A 23754-nucleotide genomic window follows, 5' to 3' on the forward strand; every position below is an offset into this window, starting at 1 on the left:
CTCCCTCCTGTGTTTCTGGGGTTTGCCAGTGCAGCCCCGCCCATTCTTCTTGCCCTGGTCTTCCTTGTGAGCAGATGAAATGAAGGAGCAGTACAAGTATTTGGATGCATTCATTGTGTCATACACACACACACACACACACACTCTGTAGGACAATCAAGGTGCCACATACCTCTAATCCAGTACTTGGAAGGCAGAGACCAGTGCATCTCTATAATTTGGAGACCAACCTGATCTACATTTCAAGCTAGCTCAGAGTACATAGACCTTTTCTTTTTTTTTTTTTGGTTCTTTTTTTTTTTTTTTTTTTTTGGTTCTTTTTTTCGGAGCTGGGGACCGAACCCAGGGCCTTGTGCTTCCTAGGTAAGCGCTCTACCACTGAGCTAAATCCCCAGCCCCCCATAGACCTTTTCTTTAAAAAAAAAAAAAGATGAGTAGAAAAGAAAGAAAAACATTGTGTACGTGTTGGATTAAAGGTATTTTGTAAAGGAGCTGAGAGGATGGCTAAGTAGTTAAAATCCCTTGCTGTTTCTGCAGGGCACCAGGCTTTGGTTCTCAGCACCCACATGATGTCTCACAGCCATCTGAAACTCCAGGAGATCCAACAACCTTTTCTGCCCTCACCAGGCACCAGGCATGCAGTGCACATACTTACATACATGCAGGCAAACTCAAAACACATAAAAATAAATCATAAATAAAAACAGTAAAAATAAACCCTTAAGAAATATTCTTTTGGGCTGGAGTGATTAAGAGCACTGACTGCTCTTCCAGAGGTCCTGAGTTCAATTCCCAGCAACCACATGGTGGCCCACCACCTTCTGTAATGGGATCCGATGCCCTCTTCTGGTGAGTCTGAAGACAGCTACAGTGTACTCACATACATAAAATAAAGAAACCTAAACAAAAGAAAGAAATACTCTTTTTTAAACTACTTTCTAATTTTCCTTGGGTATTAGAGATGTTAGCTCTCAGTATACCTGATGATCTAAGTTTTTGTGTGTATGTCTTTTGTTTTGAGACAGCGTCTCAATGAAATAGCTCTGAGTGCCTGGAATTCATTGCCCTCAAATTCACAGAGATCAGCTTGCCTCTGCTTTCCCAGTGCTACAAACAAGGGGAGTGGCTTGTTCAGTGTGCATCCAGTCTCAGTAGAGGAATGGTTTTTCTGAGTTCAAAGGGATGAATGTTTATAGATTAAAAGTATTTTCTTAGCTGTAATTTATAGAAAAAAAATTCTAGAAGAACTACCCAACAATGTATAGTGATTTTTTTTCACACTCATGTATTCCTGACTCCAGCTCTGTATACCAGGCTGGCCTCCCAGCCTGAACTCAGAAACCTGCCTACCTGTGCCTCCCAAGTGCTGTTGTTAAAGACATATGCCAACACTCCTGACTGAGGATCCTTATTTTTAAGGGAAAATACTTTTGTGTTTGTTTTCTCTAGCCTAACAGTTTTCCTCATATTTGGGTTAAGTAAGGTATGTCCTTATGTATGTGTTGCCCACTCCTGGCCTTGCATTATCTTAACAATGGATTCTCCTCCCCCCTGCTTCTCTTACTTTCTCTAACAGTCAGACCCAGTCTTCTGCACCATGGATGGGACCCAATTACAGTGTGCCGCCACCTCAAGGGCAGAACGGCGGCATGCTGCCTAATCAGCCTGCTGGGTATCGAGTGGCAGGGTATGAAACCCAGTAAAAACAGACGACAGAATGGAAGCCAGTGGCTTGAAGCCACAGGGAGGGTAGGAAAGCCGATGTTTACTTCAAGATTTATCAAATCAGTCAGTACAAATGCCAGATACAATGTATTTATTTAAAAGATTCATTTTTAAAATCATGACATTACTTTTCATCCACATTGTTTTAAAAAGGAACAAGATGGTGGATGTCTGCCAATTTTTGCTTCATTATCTTTTTGATAAAGTCTCTCAGATCCTTGTTTCTCAGACAAATGCAGGGCTTGCTGCCACTTTGTTAAAATAAGAGGCAGAGAATTGCACAATGGTGAATTTTTTCCACTGAAATAGTGTGCAGTTTAAGTTTGCATTCCTGATATGATATAAAACATGTAATATAGATGTAAAAAAAAAGTCAAACTTGTGCAAGGTCTAGAAGTTCTTTGTGACTTTCAGCGCGTGCACAGTTGTCTTAGGTTAAAGGGTAGGCATTATGTGAGCTATACCATCTCCACTATTATCCCTTTGGAATTTTTAAATGTAAATTATTAGTTTATATCATTTTGTATCCACAGTTTTTTCACAAATTGTCCGGCCTTATGAAAAAATCTGTAAAATACTCTTAAATGAAAAAAATGATGTTCACTTAGATTGAAAACTTTTCTCAGATGGACTGATAATTACATTCATCTTGTTTTTATATGAGAAGGTGCCTCAAGGATTCCCTGTTGGACTTGTTTAAAAGGACTTTTTATCTTCTGTGATAACCTTTGCCATATACCAGGAACTAGGAAAACAAGGAACTTGTTACTAAAGAGAATCTGCAGTGATAAGTCCTCACCCACATGAGCTTCGTGTGTCAACGTCTGTGTTTACATGTATGTTTCTAAGATACTTCAGCAAGCCACAGTTTGCAGTTAGCAGACTTTGTCTGTCATTTCCTTCCTACAGGTGTCATGAAGCGGTGATGTACGACAGATTTTACACTTGCATGTGAATATCACATACATACTTTGATAGTCTTTGATACAAACTCATCTGCTCTTGTTTTTCAAGAATTTTGAGACACAAAGTTGTATGTATCAGAATATATTAATTAGATATTTTAGTTAGATTTACTTAAGAAGTGAATCCACTTTGATATGTACAGATGGTAGCTGTGAAACTGTGGCTGTCCCTCTATCAGGCTTGGGGTTCATTAAGACCTCTAAACTAGCCTGAAGGGCCAGCCAGGCAAGACAGTTTTAAATATTCACAGGCCAAAATAGAACAAACAAATAAACCCTTAAGTCCTACCTCCTTAAACAGCCTTCAAGGAAATGCTCCTGAGCACTGTGTGGCTTTGGTCCTTCAGTACCAGGTCCCCTGGAGCTCTCACATTACTATTTTTGAGGTTTGCTCTCTGTTGGCATTGATCTAGCCTTAGGGTTTCTAATATATTTCAGAGTCTCTTGGTTTGGTGTGGTTTCAGTGATGACCACAACCTTCTCCTTGACAGGAGAGAGGAAGGAGCCCCTGTGCATTGTGGGTTTTGAGACCTGCGGAGAGCTCCCAGCATTTTACTCAGGCCTGTGGAACTGGAAGCATTTCCTGGCCTGTATCTTTCAGGTAGGAGCACACAACTCTAACCTGTGTCTAAGCCAGTCCCCTTGTCCAACAGCCCAGGAAGACAGTCCCAATGTGTGCTTCTCTGGAGCTCAGTTCTATGCAGTTGTGCTAATGTTTCATTAAGTCACTGTGTATTTTTAAGTACTAAAACATTGAAATTTGCTTTATGGAAGATGAATAAATTTTTTAAATACTTGGAAATTTTATTTCTTTGTAAACTTCTTCAGATTAGGACAGGCAATAAAAGCAGCTTAAATAAAATACTAAAAGCAAAAAGATTAAAAACTCACGCATGAGGAAGCTATTTTTAGTTTTTTCTGGATTTGTCTCTTATTTTAGCATCCTCAGTATCTCTGTTTAAGACTTTTTCTTCTTTTGTAAGTTTAGGCTGCAGGATCTTTTGGGCATAAGTAGTTTATTTTGTGCAAAAGTGTAGTTTCTTCTTTTGACTCTGTCGAGGACTAAGGACGTTTATTAGTAGCATATTCTTTTTTTTTTTTTTTTTTTTGGTTCTTTTTTTTCGGAGCTGGGGACTGAACCCAGGGCCTTGCGCTTCCTAGGTAAGCACTCTACCACTGAGCTAAATCCCCAGCCCCTTAGTAGCATATTCTTATTGCATATCCTACAGTCACGTTGATTTGCTGTTGGGAGGGTAGTGGTGCTGTGTTCCTGATGAAGGACTGACATTTCAGGAACATGGCTGTTGTTAGTTTAAATGAATCATTTAAATCATTTCTCAACCTGAAAAACTTCATCCTGGTATAAGAATCAGGCAAGGAAATGAAGGTTTTTAAAGTCAACTTCCCTGCAATATGCATTCAGGTTTTACTCTCTGGTACTGTGAAGAACCTGAGTGGCTCTTGGTGGGTCATGGAGCCAGTATTCTTTATCCTGACTGTTTGGATGTTAAAATTCCTCTATGTTTTATATGACCAGTGGGGTCTTCTTGCAGTGATTATTGTGTGTGAGATCCCCCACCCAAGTGTTCATATTACTAACTCTCAGGTTCACCTTATCCCAGAAGCCATGGTCTGCATAGGTTCCAGAGGCTCTGCACTCTGCAGCCTTAGCTAACTGTGAAGCCAGAGTTTGGTCTTCCTGGTGAAAACGAGACTCACTGTCTAGCTTATCCTTCTCTTGTTTTACCCGCTCATCTTCCTTTTAGATTCGTGCTAGAGTTCCATTTCATTTTCAGAGGACTCGAATACTCCACAGAAGGAGTAGACAGACTCCTAAGGGCTATCCATGCTACTGAGATTATAGTCTACTTAGATCAACAAAATATATTCATAGGAAAATTGAAAAAGCAAGACTTTTAAATGAGCGGTGATTTCTAAAAATTATTTTTTATTGGTGTAGTGACCTGGTTTATCAGGTAAAGGTGACTGCCATCAACCAAGCCTGATGACCTGAGTTGAACACACTCGGTGGAAGTAGAGAATTAACTCTCTCAACAAACTATCCTCTTCCCTCCACATGTGTGCACCCTACCACGGCCACATATATAAATAAATCTTTAAAACTGTTGTTTCTTAAAGTTCTTTTTTTTTTAAAGATATGCATTATATATGTGTGTGTGCTTGTGGGTGCAGGTTCCTGTGGATGCCAGAGAGAGGAGAGGGCGGTGGATTCCTGGAGCTGGGGCTACAGGTGGTTGGAAGCTACTTGATACTGGGGATAAGAACTGAGCTATCCAAAATCAGTATATGCTCTTAACCACTGAGCCTTCTTTCTGACTTCCCTTTTGTTTTTCGTTTCTTTTGTTTTGAGACAGGGTCTCACTATATAGTTCTGGCTTGCTTGGAACTCAGAGGGCTCCCTGCCTCGGCTTCTGAGTGCTGGGATCAAAGGCTTGTCTTAGTCACTGTTCTACCGCTGTGAGGAGACACCATGGCCAAGGCAACTTACCACAGAAAACATTTTATTGGAGCTTGCTTACAGAGGGTTAATTAAGTTCATTATCATGGCAAACAGTGTGGTGGCAATTGGACGTGTTGCTGGAGCAGTACCAGAGAGGGAGAGGGCCTAGCGTGGGCTTTTGAACATCAAAGCCCACCCCCCAGAGTCACACCTGTATCTTCTTTTTTTTTCCTTTTCTTCCCCCCCCCCCCCCCGGAGCTGGGGACTGAACCCAGGGCCTTGCGCTTGCTAGGCAAGCGCTCTACCACTGAGTCAAATCCCCAACCCCCACCTATATCTTCTTAAACAGTCCAACAACAAAACCAAACAGCCAGACGTGTGCACCTGTGGGGTGTGCACCTGTTGGGTGTGCACCTGTGGGGGCCAGTCTCCTTCAGACTGGTGCAAAGAGCCGTTCACTGTAGTCTGACTAGAATTTTTAAGGTTTCATAAGCATTTTCCAAAACCCTGAGTATTCACTCTTAATTAAATGTAGGTGTTGCAGCTGAGTAGGGTTTTTTCCTCTTACTTAGGCCCTTATTCACTATGGTAAAGGATGTCTGCTTTTTAGCCAGGCATAATAGTAACTTCATGTAATCATAGTAGTCAGGAACTTGAGGCAGGAGGATGGCCATGAGCTCTAGTTCTGGCCTCCATGGGCACCTTTGCATACTTATACATAACCTCATAGACATATACATAATTAGACTTTTGTTTCTTTCTTTGTTGTTAGGTTTTCATTATGTGCTTGTGGGGTTGATAAATTTCATTTAGGGGCTGAAGAGATGGCTCGGTGGTCAAGAGTACTGGCTGTTCTTCCAAGGGACCTTGGTTCAATTCCTAGCATCCATATGGTAACTCACTACCATTTATAACTCCTGTTTCAGGGAATCAACACCTTTTTGAACTCTGCAGAGCATGCATGTGGTATGTAGACATACATGCAGGGGGAAAAAACCCATACACCTAAAATTTGTGGGTGAGGGAAGAAGAAATGGGTATTCGAAGCTAGGCAAGGTGGTATTCACTTGTAATGCCAGCACTGAAGAAGCTGAGGCAGGACAATCAGAACATTTGATTGAGTCTCTGCAGATTTTTTTAAAAATGATTGTGTCTCAGAAGGTATAACAACGTTGTTATATTTGCAGTATACTTCCTTCCCGCTATACTGTTAGTAGAAAAGCATCTTTCCGCAGGCTTCTCAAAAGGCAGGGAAGTGTCCTTCAGCCCTCACATAAATCTCCATGTCCTGACCTATGGAGTCCTGAGGAGCAAAAGCACCCTGTGCATGCTAAACAAGAACTGCACTAACTGAGCTGCATCCCAGCCCTGATGGATACATTCGTTGGCCTTTTCTCCAGGGACCCTCTAAGGCGGGTTCGCTGTGATGCCACAGCTACTAGTGGAACTGTACAAGTGCCCTTCATTGCCATCTGTTACTCCTCTTGGAATCTGACTTCACTTGACCAAGTACTAACAGGAGTACGAAGGGGAGGTGCTGCCATAGCTCTGGGGATTAAAGCTTACTGGGGTTGCAAGGGAATGAAGAAAAGATAAACACACGTGCACAGAAATGCTGGTTGTCCCATGGACCAGACTTATGAATTAACCTCAGCTCTCCAGAAGCTCAGGGTGTTTGTAATATGCAGGTGACCAGAAAGGCATGGTTTATGGGCTACAGGGTGTCAAGGAGACAGGTTTAGCTCAGATTAGTAGGAGTAATTTCTATAGGGGAACAGTTCAATGTCAGGGGGAATAGCTGTGGGGTAGATTTTCTATGCACCATTTGCACTCGAATCCCTGAAGAAAGCTTCGCCATCCTTGAGCCTCACCTGGATTAGGAAGACAGCTTTGTCATTTTTCCATGGGTCTCTGCCTGGGGCCCTTGACTTTATCATGTCAGCAGCTCACCCATTCAGGGCTTCCTCCACTCCCTTCAAAGAAGGGGCCTTCTCTAGATTTCATGGTTCCTTTCTTTTAGGGTATAATAATGAATTCTTGCTTTCTTCTGTTTTGAGTTTTTGAGGCAGGGTCTCTCTGTGGTCCTAGCTATCCTGGAACTTACTCTGTAGACTTACTCTGCAGGCTGGCCTCAAACTCAAGGATCAGTCTCTACTTTGCCAAGTGTTAGAATTAAAGGAGTGTACCACCACCCCAGGCTTTCATGAATGAAGTCTTAAAGAAGCTGGGTGAGGATGAGAGAGATGGAGAGGTGGCTCAGCAATTAAGAGCATTGGCTAGTTTTGGAGAGGACTTGAATTTGGTTCCCAACACCCACATAGCAGTATACAGCAAACCTGTTCTCTCCTGTTCTAGGGGCTCTGGTGGCCTATACAGGCCCTGCAAGCACGTGTACTAGTACATGCAGACCAACACTCATATGAAACAAAAGGGACTGAGTTGACTCCCTAGCAGTATAGTGTAGGGGATTAACCCTGGGTCCTCACAGGACTACACCTGCTTGGAAAGTTCTGTTCTAGTCCTGCGCTCCCTTTGTTCCCACATCTGCCTCACAAAGGGATCCAACTCCTGCCTTCCAATTTGCTTCCTCAAAATGTGTGTCTGGACCCCTGGGACTGACATCACACCACCTCCTCTGCTCTTCTGGCCCTCACGTATAGGTTTGGGCTACATTTCACTTTTTCCAATGGCACATAGGAGATAACTGAAACGACAACAAGCCAAACAGTGTCTGTCACAGTGCAGGTTCTATCCAGTATCTTAGAATCCCATCTCCAGTCTTCTGCAAACCCTTCCATGCCTCACTGACTTGCTTCTGAATGAACAGTTTATTATCAGGGTGGAGACAGAGATCAAAGGGAAATACTGGGGCTGGAGAGATAGCTCAGCTGTTAAAGAACTTGCTTCCAAGCACCCAAGTAGTAGCTCACTCCATCTGTAATTCCAGTTCCAGAGGATCTGATGCACTCTGCCCTCCACGAGCACCAGGTATGCACATGCAGGCATAATACCTATAAACATTTTGGAAAATTGTTTAATTTTAAGGGAAATGACAAAAGATGTGTTAACTAATAAGAGTTAGAACAAAGTAAACATTGGCCAATGACTAGTAGGTCGTCAGTAAAAGAAATCCAGTGCACAGAAAGCAACTACTTATGTGTAGACAGAGCAGGGAGAAAAGGAAAAAGGGGAAAGAAAACAAACTTGCAATCACAGCTGAACGCCTGATACTTAGGAGACCAGGTCCTGGAAGAACAGGAGTATGCAGGCCTGTGAGGAAACACCTGAGGGGGAGAAGCAGTCCACGAAGTAAGGAGGCAGCAGGCATTGCCTGATACCACTGGGGCAGACAATGCAATGAATGACTTAACTCAATGTCCTGTATTTTATGTCAGTTGAAAGTTGCAGACTGGCAGAGCCAGTGATTCTAAGTAATAATCACACAGGAAAGCTTGGTGTGAGGATGCAGCTGGCTGGTTCTGAGGACAGGGAGGTGAGCATCACAAGGTCTTTCATGAACCACTGTGCACTGAATTCGAAAGAAACAGCACCCTGAAAGAAGTCATCTCCATGTCTCTCTATTGGAGACCTGACAATGGACTATAGAACAAAGGAGAAACACTTCCCAAATGAGGGTGGGGCTCTCTGGTCACCGCTTGAGCCAATTGCTAGGAACTAGCCATGGAAAAGCCATGTTTTTGTTGGAAGGTGATCATCCAGATGATTCAAGTATAAATATAAATGTTTTTTAACTTAACAGCAAATGAGAATTGTGGAGAGGGGGAACAGCTCTTCTTTAATTCCTTCAGTTTCTAAAACAATATTAGAAAATCTGACCCCAGAAAAAGGCCACTTCAACTGAGAAAAGTAAAATTTGGCCACAGTAAAGCAATTGTGCGTACAGCACCACCACCAGTAGGTGTCCGAGCTAGAGAAGTTTCCAACACGCAGGCCTCACCTAAAGCACCATTGCTTTCTGGAGATAACTGAGTAATTCTGAAAATCCGCAGGGCGTAGGTGTCACATGATTTTAGTCCCAGCACGTGGGAGGGAAGAGGCCGGCAGATCTGTGTTTGAGACCAGCCTGGTCTAGAGAAAGAGTTCCAAGAAACCCAGAGTGGGGTGATGGGAGGTATGATTCTAAAGAACAAATATAAAGTCTATTTCGGCTTTTTCCAAGGGGGGGGCATTTAAATAATGTGCAAGTGCCAAGGGAGAAAAATAACCATACAAGCTTCAGGAGAGCTTTGCTTCCGTTTCCCAGTAGAACTGTTTTCAGCACAAAGTTGTTCCGTCTCGAAGTACTCGGGACCACCGGGAAGCCCTACAGGTGTTTTCTGTACCTTTAGCTAAAGCTACGAAGAGACAGCGCCCCGAGCCTTCTCCTTAGTTTTCACCGTTATATGGGCCAAAAAGAGAGCACCCTAAAAAAATACTACAAATCCCATCATGCCACTTCAGCGGAGGTAGGCGGGCCCTTGGCCACGTGGGCGTATCTGACCAATAACGACTGTCGTTACAGCGGACAGTTTGGACGTGTTTGTAAAAGGCCGCGGCAAGCAAAGAGAGACGCGGCGAGGGTGGTCACCAACCAGAGGTCCCTAGAGTTGCGAGGCAGGTAAGGGGGCTAGGTGTGAGAGGCCAAGCACAAGCCGGGCACGGCTTAGGGCGAAAAATAGAGGCGGAAAACGTTCGGGGAACTGTGTGTCGGATTGATGACATTTCTGCTGGGCCCTCACTTGGCACCGGAAGTGAGCGTCTAGCGAAGGATGCCGGGAAGCAGGTCGCATGGGAAGTGCGTTTAGCAACCGGCCGTTCCCGGAAGCTGCGCTTAGGCGCGTTACCCTAAACAACACAGGGGTTGTGGCCCGGACTCTGTTATTTGACAGCAACCTGGCTGATTCTGCAATCAATAAAGGTCTGCGGGCTGTGACGTTTCGATCCAACCCGACAGTTTTATTCCTAAAATGGGTAAATGGCGCCTCCACAGGATCCCTTGAGTGAATGTGTGTACTCGAGTGGTTCTTTCTCACTTGGGGCGATGTTCACATGCCTAAGGCAGCATCCCCACACCGACCAGCTCAGCCGGATGGAACCAGGGGGCAACCCATCGCGTCCCGGGGTCCCTCTGCCAGCTCCAGGCGCTGGTCATTCTCTTGCTGAGAAGAGACTACCATCGGGAGACCCTTCAGGTTTCCAACAGAGCTCCTTCACAAGTCCTGTACCTTGTGTATCCTTTTTTAAGACAGAGTCTGCAAGCCGGGCGTGGTGGCGCAGCCTGTCATCCCAGCACTTGGGAGGCGAAGGCAAGATTTCAAATTCCAGGACAGCTAGGTTATATAACAGACCCTCTATCAAAAAGAAAAGAACAAACCGGGAATGATGGGGAGCTCCTTTAATTTCAGAACTCTGGGGACAGAGACTGGCGAGTCTCTTAGTTCGAGGTTAGCAGCTCCATCCCAGGACAGCCAGGTCTATACAAAGAAATCCTGCTCTCCACCTCCTGCTGCACCCCCCCCCAAAAAAAAAGGAAAATAAGAAGAAAACTCTAATAATTTGTAGTAGTACATGTTTTCAAATTCAGATAGTAAAAAAATGAAATGAAATTTCAGGTCTCAAATCACTGCTGAGGGAATAGACATCTATACTTAGTCCTTAAAGTTTTTTTTTTTTAAAGATTTGTGTGTAAGTGTGTTGTGTGTTCCCAGTGTGTCAAAGAAGTTGGATTTCCCAGAACTAAGAGTTATAGGCAGATGAGCCCTGATGTTGATTCTTGGAACCAAACTTGTGTCCTCTAGAAGAGCAATACACAGTCTTAGCCACTGAACCATCTCTCCAGCCCTATTTGCCTCCTCACTTTCTTTTCAAAACTAAGTTTAGCATACACAAAGCACTAAGCTTTGTTCACTCCACAGTGTATGTTGAGACTTACTTCTTACTGGTACACAGACTTCAATTGTTTTTAGTGGCTTTACAATGGCATGTTATTCAATACACTGTACTTAGTTCTTTAGTGGAAGTCCTTTTCCTAATCTGCAACTAAGAAATATCACAGGGGCATCTCTGTGATTTGGATGCCAGCCCAGTCCACGTATTGAGTGCAGCCAGATGTACATAGTAAGACCCTATTTTCAGAGAAGAGGTGGGAGCTGGAAAGATGGCCCAGGGGTTAAGAGAAACTGCTCTTGCAGAGGATCTGAGTTGAGTTCCTAGCACCCATGCCTAGTAGCTCACAAGCACCTGGAACTACAGATCCAGACGGATGCGGTACGTCTGCCTACTATGACTGCCCACACTCATATGTACATAGCCCGACATAGGATAGGTTTCAGCCCCTTTGGGAACAGTTTCCAGGCTCTGAAAATGTTAAATGTACAGAGGAAATAGCCATGTTTACTATGATGTTTACATTTATTGAAATATATGGTCCAGCACTGTGGACCATACATGTAGCCCTGTCACTTAGGAGGACAAAAGGGTTATCAAGAGTTCAAGGCCTGCCTCATACATAATAAGTTCCAAGTCACAAAGTAAAACCTTATCTTAAAAATAAAACAAATAGTATATGGTATTCAATAAATATATACATGGTGGGGGGCTTACTGGGGATCAAATCAAGGGTCTTATACATGCTGAGCCAGTGTTCTACAACTCAGCTGTACTACCTTCAACCCCATGTAAGTTTATTTTTTTAATTTTTTAAAAAGACTCATTTATTATATATGAGTACACTGTAGCGATCTTCACACACACCAGAAGAGGGCACCAGATTTTATTATAGATGGTTGTGAACCACCATGTGGTTGCTGGGAATTGAACTCAGGACCTCTGGAAGAGCAGTCAGTGCTCTTAACCACTGAGCCATCTCTCCAGCCACTGCCCCCCATGTAAGTTTATGGGAAGACATTTGTCTATACAAATACTGGTCCCAGTGATCTCAGCACTATGCATCATAGCCAAAAACTTGGGACTAAGCCAAGCATCTGTGACTAATACCTGGACAAACAAAATACAACTTACCTATACATTGAAATACTGCATTTAAAAAAAGATTTTACAGGGATTAGGGAAATGACCCAGCAGTTAAAAGTGCCTGCTTCTCTTCAGAGTCCCATTCCCAGCACTCTGGGATGTCATTATCAGGCAGCTTTTCAAGTACCTATGACTTCAACTCCAGAGGATCATATACCCTCTGACCTCCATAGGCATCTGCATATCAGACAGATACACAACTAAAAGTAAATCTTTGATCACATTTTACATAACTGGGTGTAGAGGCTTATTCCTTTAATAATGAAGTTGATCCCAGCACTCAGGAGGCATTCATTAGGTCCAGGCCAGTCTGGTTTCCAGAGTGAATTTCAGGCTAGTCAGGGATTCTTGGTGAGACCTTGTCCCAGAAACAAAACCAAATTACTATGTACAAGCTAGTACATATATTCATGTATATGTGTATTTAGAAATATGTTTCTCCATTATTTTTGTGCATAATCAGCAGTGTATTATATAGTCTAATTTGCACCTAAAATATTTTTTCAAGAATTACAAGCAGATTGCCTTATCCCATTTTAGTGAAAAAGCATTGAGAGACAGAGAAGATGGTTTTTGTTTTTGTTTTTTTTAAGATTTATTTATTATATATAAGTACACTATAGCTGTCTTCAGACACACCAGAAGAGGGCATCAGATCTCATTACAGATGGTCATGAGCCACCATGTGGTTGCTGAGATTTGGACTCTGGGCTTCTGGAAGAGCAGTCAGTGCTCTTAATCACTGAGCCATCCAGCCTGAGAAGATGGTTCTTGAGGTGAAGTTCCTGCCTTACGAGCATGAGGTCTGGTCCTCAGGTAGAGAGGTGAGAACCTGTGATCCAAGTGCTTAAGGATCCCTACAAAAGAGCCAAGTGTAGACGTATGTGCCAGCCAGGGCTGGGTAGCAAGATTCTATCTCAAAAAAATGGGGTTGGGGATTTGGCTCAGTGGTAGAGCGCTTGCCTAGCAAGCACAAGGCCCTGGGTTTGGTCCTCAGCTCCACAAAAAAGAAAGAAAAAAAAATTGAGAGAGTAGATCAGTGAGAGTACTTGCCGAGCATTCACAGAGCTCTGGATTGGGTTCCTCAGCACTGCAGAAACAGTGTGATCCGCATACCTGTGAGCTCAGTAGCTAGAAGTGGATGCTAGAGGATCAGAAGTTCAAAGTCATCATAGGCTACATAGGGAGATTGAGACCAGCCTGAGATGAGATAGAATCTCAGAAAAAGGTGGGGGGTGGAGGGGAGTGGTAACACACGCCTTATAATCCTAGCACTCAAGTGTTGGAGAAAGATGAGAAGTTTGGGTCATCCTAGGCTACATAGGATATCAAGGAGGAGCGGTTAAGTCAGAGGACACAGGTTTGGTTCCTAGCACTTACGTGGTGCCTCACAACCATCCATAACTCCAGTTCTAGGGGATCTGGTGTTGTCTTCTGACTTCCCCCGGGTGCATAGATATACGTGAAAGCCAAGTAAGCACTCATATACATATAAATGAGTTTTAATGTTTTCAGTGAAAGCTGGGATATAGTGGCTCACACATGTAATCCTAGCACTTGAGAGACAGAGGCCGGTGGGTCTCTGAGAGTTTAAGGCTAGCCTCGTCTACAGAATGAGTTCCAGAACAGCCAGGGGTGCACAGAGAGACCCTGTCTTAAAAAAAAAAAGTTTTTTAATAAAAAATAATGAAATATAAGGCACCAAAAGTATTACGTTTTTACCACTGGGGAAGGTGAATAGGACCAGTTCTACACTGTGGCTTCTGTTCCTGCCAACCTTGTGCAATGACATTACTGTTACTTTACTACTTTCTTGTTGAAGGTATAAATGTTGATTTCCACAGCAATATCTGACAAATATTTCTCAGATGTCAAAATTGTAGATGTAGACCCCATGGGGCCTTTGCCTGTGTTGATGTGCTGGCGCTGGCCTGCCCCAAGGGCCTCCCATGGACCAAGTATGTCATCAGCTAATGAGCTGTCCCAGCTTCTTCTCTGCCTATTTGGAAGTAGAAGAGCCACCTTCGTCACATGACAACTGTCTTCTCTTTCATTGCTTTAGGCTGCCAAGTGTTCTACCTAGAGGAGCTGGAATTTGACTGGAACCCTAAGCAAGAGCTTTGCCGGTGGGGATGGAATGTCTGCAGTGTTACATCAGAGTTCAGCCTTCAGAGGACTTAGGCCAAGTGGCACACCTCACTACAAATGAGCTTGCCTGGTTTTGTGCTATCTGATCGTCACAAACTAATGAAACACATGTTAGGTCTTAAGGACACAAGTTCCACTGTTCTCCAGGTGCCCTGGCAGCTGGTACAGGTAGGACTGGGAAGGACTGGGCAGTGCTTTGGGGGACAAGTAGAAGTGAAGTAACCCATCTTTCCTGTGCTCTGGTTCTTTCTTTCTGAGACAGGGTCTCAGGTAGCACAGGTTGGCCTTGAATGCCTTTGTAGCTGGGAAGAACATTGAATTCATGATCCTCTTTCCCTGTCCTGAGTACTGGGGGCACAGGCGTGTACCACCGTCTCCAGTTTATTTGGTGCTGAAGCACCATCCTAGTCCCAACAATTGGGAGCCTAAGGCAGGAGGATCTGTGAGAATTTGAGACTAGCCTGGGCTACTGTCTTAGTTAAGGTTACTATTGCTATGACAAAATACATGACCAAAAAGCAAGTTGGGGAGAAAAGGGTTTATTTGACTCACACTTCCAGACTACTGTTCATTTTTGAAGGAAGTCAGGACAGAAACTCAAACAGGGCAGAAACCTGGAGCCAGGAACTGATACAGAGGCCATGGAGGGATGCTGCTTGCCAGCTTGCTCAGCCTGCTCTCTGATAGAACCCTGGACCACCAGCCCAGCGATGGCATCACCTATAATGGGCTGGTGATTGAGAAAATGCCTTATAGCCATGTCTTAGGGTTTTAGTGCTATGAAGAGACATCATGACCATGGCAACTCTTATAAAGGACAGCATTTAATTGGGGCAGGCTTACAGGTTCAGAGGTTTAGTCCATTATCATCAAGGTGGGAAGCAGGGCAGCGTGCAGGCAGGCACATGTGGTGCTGGAGAAAGAGCTGAGAGCTCTACGTCTTGATCTGCAGGCCTCTAAGAGAAGACCGACGATACTAGGTATAGCTTCAGCATGTGTGTGTGTGTGTGTGTGTGTGTGTGCGCGCGTGTGCGTGTGTGTGTGTGTGTGTGTGCGTGTGTGTGCGTGTGTATAATGAGAACTGGAAATCCACCTCCACAGTGACACACTTCCTCCAACAAGGCTACACCTCTTCCTATGGCATTCAAACCACATAAGTCTATTGAAACCACCAGAAGCTATGTCTTACGAAGGCATTTTCTCAGTTAAGGCTCCCTCTTACCAGATAACTATAGTTTTCATCAAACTGACATAAAACTAGCCAAGACAGCTACATTTTTACAGTCTAATCTGAACTATGAATTAAGTAAGTGAAAATCCCTCCTCCCTCATCTCTCTCTCTCTCTCTCTCTCTCTCTCTCTCTCTCTCTCTCTCTATGTTACCTTTGTGAGAATGTTCTCCTGCTGATGGTCTTGTCTTTCTTAGGGACTGTGAACAATGGAACCAAACTCTCAGAGGACTAAAGTCCCAGCTTTCTTATCTGACTTGGGGAAGGCCACATTGAGGGGAATCAGGAAGTGTCCCCGATGTGGTACGTACAATGGAACCCGTGGGTTGAGCTGTAAGAACAAGACATGTGGAACCATATTTCGCTATGGTGCCCGAAAGCAGCCTAGCATTGAAGCTGTCAAAATCATCACAGGCTCTGATCTACAGGTCTACTCGGTGCGGCAAAGAGACCGAGGCCCTGACTACCGATGCTTTGTGGAGCTAGGTGTTTCAGAGACCGCGATCCAGACCGTGGATGGTACAATTATCACTCAGCTGAGCTCTGGCCGATGTTATGTCCCCTCCTGCTTGAAAGCTGCCACTCAGGGCATCGTGGAGAACCAGTGTCAACACATCAAGCTAGCAGTGAACTGCCAGGCAGAGGCCACCCCTCTGACCCTGAAGAGTTCAGTCCTGAATGCTATGCAGGCTCCCCCAGAAACCAAACAGACCATCTGGCAGTTGGCCACGGAACCTCCGGGTCCCCTGGTACAGAGAGTCACGAAAAGCATTATGGTAGTGAAATGCAAAGCCAGCCAGAAGCACAACTTGGGCTATTTGCACACGTCCTTCATGCAGAAAATCAGCTCCAGAAGCTTGCCAGAGCGCCGTTTCTTCTGCTCCTGCCAGACTCTGAAGTCACACAAGTCCAGTGTCCCCAAGGCTGAGGCAGCCCCAAAGTGCATCCACTTCTTTGCTTGCCTCTGTGCCTTTGCCAGTGATGAGACATTGGCTCAGGAATTCTCGGACTTTCTAAATTTCGATGCCAGTGGTACGTGGGGAGATTGACCGTTACTTGGTTGTTCTAGAATGGCAGTGAACGCATTCTGTTGACACATCAGGTGCTAGATAGTATAGATGAAGAGGACTGGTTTTTTTTTTACCTGTATGTTGTGTGCAGGTGTGTATGTACTATGGCATACATATACACATATGTCACTTCTCTCCTTGTACATTTACAAGGGCTCCAGGGTTTGAACTCGGGTCTACAGCAAGTACTTTTACCTGTTGAGCCATCTCACTAGTACACTTAAAAAAAAAACATGGTGTTAGATAGGCGGTGGTAGTGCAAGCCTTTAATGCCAGTATTCAGGAGGCAGAGACAGGCGGATGTCAGAGCTCGGGGCCATCCTGGTCTACACAGTATGCTCCAGGACAGCCAGAGCTACACAGAGAAATCCTGTCTCCTCAAAAACAACCCCCACCGGGCTGGAGAGATGGCTCAGCGGTTAAGAGCACCCGACTGCTCTTCCAGAGGTCATGAGTTCAATTCCCAGCAACCACATGGTGGCTCACAACCATCTGTAAAGAGATCCGATGCCCTCTTCTGGTGTATCTGAAGACAGCTGCAGTGTACTTATATATAATAAATAAATAAATAAATCTTTAAAAAAAAAAAACAACCCCCACCCCCCTATAAAAAGTGAAAGAAAGGGGTTGGGGATTTAGCTTAGTGGTAGAGCGCTTGCCTAGCAAGTGCAAGGCCCTGGGTTCGGTCCTCAGCTCCAAAAAAAAAAAAAAAGTGAAAGAAAGAAAAAACATAGTATTTTGGTGGGGTAACCAACTGCCTCAAAATCAATTTGTTTGCCTCTCCTACATGCTGGAATTACAGGCCAGAGCCACCACTCCAGGCTTGCATTTCTTTTTTAGTTTTTTTTGGTTCTTTTTTTTTTTTTTTCGGAGCTGGGGACCGAACCCAGGGCCTTGCGCTTCCTAGGTAAGGGCTCTACCACTGAGCTAAATCCCCAGCCCCCAACATTTCTTTTTTAAATTCAGCACATGTCCTGAAAAGTTTGGTTAGATGGCTAAAATTAATAATTAAGAGAGCTGAACATATTTTTTGAGACATTGGATTTAGCAAATGGATGTGTGTATGTATGTGTGTGTGTGTGTGTGTGTGTGTGTGTGTGTGTGTGAGAGAGAGAGAGAGAGAGAGAGAGAGAGAGAGAGAGAGAGAGAGCATGCACACATGCTTTTTGGCACTTGAATGTACAGATGCCTGTACCTGTGTACGTGCATATGGAGGCCAGGGGAGGACATTACTCTGTCTTAACTCCTTAAGGCAAAGTCTCTCACCGAGTCAGAAACTCACAGCTTCAGCTAGGCCAGCAAGCTCCCCGGGCTCACCCATCTTCCTTGCCCAGTACTGGGCTGCAGCACTGCACCCATGCCCAGCTTTTTTTTTTAATTTCTTTATTATGTATATGAATACACTGTAGCTATATCTTCAGACACACCAGAAGAGGGCATCTGATCATATTACAGATGGCTGTGAGCCACCATGTGGTTGCTGGGAATTGAACTCAGGACCTCTGGAAGAACAGTCAATGCTCTTAACCGCTGGGCCATCTCTCCAGCCCTCTGTTTTTTAAATGCATATTTGTGTCCGTGTGTGTGTGTGTGTGTGTGTGTGTGTGTGTGTGTGTGTGTGTGTCCAGTTGTCATGGTGCCCGTGTAGAGGTCAGAGACACCCTCAGCCATTAGTCCCCCCAGACCTGAGGCAGAGCTTTGCACTTGCCAGCAAAGGCTCCATCACTGAGCTAAGTCCCCAGCCCCTCACCTTCCCTTTCCTTGAGGCAGGGTCTCTCATTTCCTCCATACTCCATGCTCCAAGGTAGTGGGTTATGAGCTCTCAAGGGATTCGCCTTCCTTCTTACCATAATAGTAGAGATATTGCAGATGTGCTACCATGGGAGTGATAATGTTTAGCTTTTCACATAGGCCTTTAATTTTTTAAATTATTATATATATATTTATTATATATGAGTATATTTATTATTATTATTATTATTATTATTATTATTATTATATATGAGTGTTTTGCCCCCATGTCCACATGTGCCTGGTAGCCCACAGAGGCCAAAAGAATGTATTGGATACCTTTAAATTGCAGTTACAGATAGTAGTGTGGGTGCTAGGACTCAAACCCAGGTCCTCTGAATGAGAACACAGTGCTCTTAAACACTGAGATACCTTTTTAGCTCCCCTGGCTTTTTTTCTTAAAATTTGTGTTTATTTTCTGTGTCTGAGTGACTGCCTATATGTATTTATGTGTACATGTGTGTCTGCTGCCCATGGAGGTCAAAAGATGGCCTCGGATCCTTTTGAGCTAGAGTTACAGGGTAGTTTTGAAGCACCATGTAGATGCTGGGAACCAAACCTAGGTCCTCTGCCAGAACAGCAATTGCCTTAACTGCCCTGCCATCTCTCTAGCCTCATGTCTGAATTTTTACATGTATCTGTGCATGGCTGTCAGGTAGGTTCCTGTGAGGACCAGAGGCATGAGGTACTTAGAGGAACTCAAGAAGTGGTTTTGAGCCACCCAACGTAGATGCTGGCGACTGAACACACTAAGTGCATGAATGCTGGTTCCCATGGAGGCCAGAGATGTCAGATATTTCTGTGAGCAGGAGATGCAGGCAGTTGTGGCCTATGCAAGTGATAGGGATGAAACTCGGGACCTCTGCAAGAGCAGCACATGCTCTTAACCCCTGAGCCATCTCTCCAGCCCCCAGTTGGTATTTCTTAATGATTGCTAGCTGCCAACAGCTCCCAGCATTTTAGTTTTACATTTCTCTATATAAGTATAGGGGTGTGTGTGAGTGTGTGTGTGTGTGTGTGTGTGTGTGTGTGTGTGTGTGTGTGTGTACTGGAGATGGAACCCAGAGCCTTATGCATTCTAGGCAAGTTCTCTGCTCCCAAACCACTTCCCCATTCCTAACTAGAGCAAAATGCGAGTTTTTTCAAGTAACTTATTTTACATCAATCAAGTGGTCTATCCTTTTTTTCTGGAGTCAGATTTTTATAGATTACTTTTTCTGTAGTTAGAGGTCCATACTTTCTCTTGAATAGTAGTAACTCAGAAACCTTTCTTTTTTAAGGTCTTAAAGAGATAATTGTGCCCCAGTTAGGCTGCCATGCAGAATCATCTGTCTCAGCTTGTGAGTCCGCTGCCTCTAAGCCCCGGAAGAGGAAGAAGAATGAAATGTCTGGTGAGATAATTTCACTCATTTCTTTTGTTTTTCACTGAGTCAGAGGAGTCATGAGAAAAGACTTGTTCCTGAATTTTTAATAACATTTTCTTTATTTTTTTTAAACAGATGTGCTTTTTTTTTTTTTTTAAGATTTATTTATTTCATGCTGCTACACTGTAGCTGTCTTCAGACACACCAGAAAAGAACATCAAATCCCATTACAGATGGTTGTGAGCCACTATGTGGTTGCTGGGAATTGAACTCAGGACCTTTGGAAGAGCAGTCAGTGCTCTTAACCACTGAGCCATCTCTCCAGCCCAATAACATTTTCTTTAAGTAAGAGCCAGACCAGGTGGTATACTCCAGAAACTGAGGTGGGTTTGAGGTCAGCCTGGTCTACCTAAAGAGTTCTAAGCCAGCAAGGGCAACATATGAAAGAGTGAGAGAAAGAGAGAGAGGGGGGAAGGAAAGGGGGAAAAGAAGAGAAGAATAGGACAGGACAGGACAGGACAAAGAAAGCAAGCAAGCTGGGCAGTGGTGTCACGGGCCTTGGAGGCAGAGGAAGACAGAACTCTATGAGTTCAAGGCTAACCTGGTGAACAGAGTAGGTTCTAGGACAGCTAAGGCTATACAGAGAAAACCTGTCTCAAAAAACAAAATAACAAAAACCCATCCTGTGTTGGAGACCTAGTTCAGTGGTAGAGTGGGTGCTTAGCATGTACAAAATCCCCAGCACCAAACAAATCATTATGGTGGAGAACTTCAGGTCCAGTGAGAAACCTCTTATGGGAGCAAGGTAGAGAGCAATGCAGGAAGTTACCCAACACCCTGTTCTGGCTGCCACATTCTCAAAATGTGTTCCCCCCACCCCGCTTCACACATACAGACACACCAAGCAGAGACTAAATGAGCAAGCTGTAGAGGGTAAGTGCAACACTTGGAGGTGGAGGCTGGAGGATCAGCATCCAGAATCATCCTTAGCTACTTACTAAGATTGAGGCCATCTTAGGCTGCCCTGTGTGAAAAACAAAATAGCAAACCAGTAAATATTGTAAAATTATTCATAGAGAAGAAAATGGAAGAGAGGGCATCCGAAAGCATGGTGGTCATCAGACAGGTCAGAACACTGGGTAGATTCCTTCCTTCCACTTCTGTTTTCCATCCAAATCTTTTATAAGCAGCAGAAAGAGTTAAGACTTTGTGTTTAATAGTTAGTATTGGTTTGTTCTAGAAACTGTAAAGCTATCCTGGGTATTACCAAAACTGTTTTTGTTTTAGGTACTTTAGAAATTACTATCAAATCAGTTTTTATAATTTTACAAAATTTAAAAATGATTATTTTTTGTTGTCTTGCATGTATGTATGCACATGCCTGTATTATGTTCATGTATGTTTGTGCACCATGTGCATTATTCCTAGGGAGTATGGAATCCCCCAGAACTGAAGTGCAGCAAGTGCGAGCTGCCATGTGGGTTCTGGAAAACTGAACCCGGCTCTTCTGCCAAGGAGCCAGTGTTCTTAACTGCTAAGCCATTGGTCTAGCCCCAGTTTTGCAGACTTCTTTTAAGATTATTTTTTGTCTGGGCTAGAGAGATATCTCAGTGAGTAAAGATTCTTGCTATCAAGTTTGAAGATCTGAGTAATTGGGGACTATCCCTGGGACCCCATGGTGGAAAGAAAGAACTAACACCCAAATTGTCCTCTGACCTCTATGTGTGTGTGGCACACCTGCATACACATAAAATAAAAATGTCAAAAGACATGGCCCAGTGGTTAAGAGCACTGGATGCTCTTCCAAAAGATCCTGTGGAGTTCAATCCCCAGCACCCGCATGACAGCTCACAACTGTCTGTAACACCGGTTCCAGGGATCTGCACCCTCACCTAGACACTTATGAAGACAAAAACAGTAATGAACATAGTATAAAAATAAATCTTCAAAAATAAATTAAAATGTAACAGTAAAGTTACTTTGTCTTGTATGTAGGTAAGATTATCTTTAACTCCTGATCCTGTCTCTACCTCCCATCTGCAGGATTACATGCCAGGCTGTAGATATGATGTCGTCTTGTGTGTTGTTTTGTCTCTGAGACAGGCCTGGGGCTCACCTTGCTGTGGAGGATGACCCTGAACGTATTCCACCTCCATTTCCTGCTAGTACTGCAGACTTGTGCCATTGCCCTCGTTTATGGGGCATCGGGCTCAGTGCATGTTATGCAGCACTTGGGTTCCATCTCGTTCCCAAGGCATGTCTTAAGTATCGGAACCCATTTCTAATCTAGGTGCACAGGTGACCAGCTCACTGATGCCACAAGATGCAGTAAACAGCAATCTAAGGAAGAGTGGCCTGAAAAAGCCCATGGTTACGTCATCACTGAAAAGGCAGGGTAAGTTTCCGTTCCTAGAAGGGGCTCCAGGGGTGGAAACTATCCAGGGTAGTCAGAAGGAGTAATCAAAAGAAACGCTGCATGTTGTCTCCCATGATGTGGTACTAACATAAAGAACAGCAGTGGCTGGATTCCCAGCAGCTGAGGTCTCTCCTGCTCCCCAAGGTTCTAATAATGCTCAGAATTACGCTAGGATAGACGAGGGTCCAGCACTTTAGAAGAGTATCTGCTGCTCTGCTATGAGTTCGGATCTCAGCACTCTCTTGGACAGGTCACAGACACCTGTAACTCCAGCTTTAAGGGATTTTTTATGTCATCTGACCTTGGAAAAACACATACACACAAAAGTAAAACAAATCTAAGAATAAATTGATGGCTTGGTAGTTTAGAGCACTGGAACTCCCTCTGTAGACCAGGGTGGCCTTGAACTCAGAGATCTGCCTGCCTCAGCCTCTCGAGTGGTGGGATTAAAGGCATGTGCCTCTACTGCCTGGCCAATACCTCCCTGCTTTTTTTTTTTTTTTTTTTTTTTGGTTCTTTTTTTCGGAGCTGGGGACCGGACCCAGGGCCTTGCGCTTCCTAGGCAAGCGCTCTACCACTGAGCTAAATCCCCAACCCCTACCTCCCTGCTTTTAATTACTGTTTTTATTTAATGTGAACAGGAGTTTTACCTCTGTGCATGTCTGTATACTATATGCATACCTCATGCCTGCAGAGGCCATAGGAGCATCTGATCCCCTGGGAACTAGAGTTGTAAACTGAACAGTTGTAAGGTACTATGGCTCTGAAAATCAAACCCAGATCTTCAGGAGCAGCCACTGTTATTAACCTCTGAGCCATCTCTCTTGACCCTGGTTTGCTTTGCTTTGTTTTATGTTGCCCTTGACTGGCTTGGACCCTGATACGTAGACCAGGATGGCCTTGAACTCACAGCTGTCCATGTCCTGCCTCCTGACTGCTAGAATTAAAGGCATGCACTACCACAGCTGACTGTTCAAACTATTTGTCTCAAAACCCTGTGAGTAGCCACAGGTGACCCTGGACTCCTGCTACTCCTGCCTCTTTTTCCTAAATGCTGACATAGGCGTACATCCTCACTCTGGTCACTTTATTATAAGGATGTACCGTCATGCCCAATGTACATGGGTGGTTTTGTTGTGTTTTTTCTTTTCTTTTTTTTTTTTTAAGTTTTATGAAGCTAGAGAGATGGCTCAGCAGGTAAGAGCTCTTAGTACTCTTGCAGAGGATACGAGTTCAATTCCCAGACTACACACTGGGTGGCTTACAAGCACCTGTACCTCTAGCTTCAGGAGATTCGGTGGCCTTGATGGCTTCAGAGGCCACTGTATGCACATAAGATATATATAGAGAGATGTAGTTACGTGTGTGTGTGTGTGTGTAAATGAATATTAAAATACATCTGTGGGGTTAAGGATTTAGCTCAGTGGTAGAGCGCTTGCCTAGCAAGCGCAAGGCCCTGGGTTCGGTCCTCAGCTCCGAAAAAAAAAAAAATACATCTGTTATCACACTGGATACACTGGATATCATAAAATGTATAGTAGTTATATGTCAGT

The 23754-nt window shown here is 44.1% G+C and overlaps 2 protein-coding genes across 48 annotated transcripts in view; both read left to right on the forward strand.

Annotated features, from left to right (window-relative positions):
* Positions 1 to 4818, forward strand: part of Tia1 (TIA1 cytotoxic granule-associated RNA binding protein) — a 30411-nt gene extending 25593 nt beyond the window's left edge. For 10 of the 26 annotated variants that reach the window (XR_015685563.1, XR_015685571.1, XR_015685570.1 and 7 more), the window contains one exon: positions 538 to 917. Coding sequence is in view for 14 of the 26 variants with exons in the window: in XM_087657516.1 (XP_087513642.1) it covers positions 538 to 697 (160 nt within the window). In the remaining 12 variants the exon portion in view is untranslated. 26 annotated transcript variants of the gene reach the window in all.
* Positions 4819 to 9183: 4365 nt separating this feature from the next.
* The window catches only part of C4h2orf42 (similar to human chromosome 2 open reading frame 42), a 29221-nt gene continuing 14650 nt past the window's right edge, over positions 9184 to 23754 (forward strand). The window contains exons 1-7 of one of the 22 annotated variants that reach the window (XM_087657533.1): positions 9981 to 10381; positions 11196 to 11418; positions 12797 to 13007; positions 14246 to 14499; positions 15758 to 16592; positions 19702 to 19812; positions 22076 to 22180. In XM_087657533.1, the coding sequence (XP_087513659.1) occupies positions 15770 to 16592; positions 19702 to 19812; positions 22076 to 22180 (1039 nt within the window). In that variant the 5' untranslated portion in view covers positions 9981 to 10381; positions 11196 to 11418; positions 12797 to 13007; positions 14246 to 14499; positions 15758 to 15769. Of the gene's footprint in view, positions 9284 to 9658; positions 10382 to 11195; positions 13008 to 14245; positions 14500 to 15757; positions 16593 to 19701; positions 19813 to 22075; positions 22181 to 23754 lie in introns of those variants that run through there. The other 21 variants (XM_087657534.1, XM_087657539.1, XM_087657528.1 and 18 more) reach the window with 21 other exon arrangements.

This window comes from Rattus norvegicus, chromosome 4, assembly GCF_021556685.1.
Source record: "Rattus norvegicus strain SHRSP/BbbUtx chromosome 4, alternate assembly SHRSP_T2T, whole genome shotgun sequence".
Taxonomy (NCBI): Eukaryota; Metazoa; Chordata; class Mammalia; order Rodentia; family Muridae; genus Rattus; species Rattus norvegicus.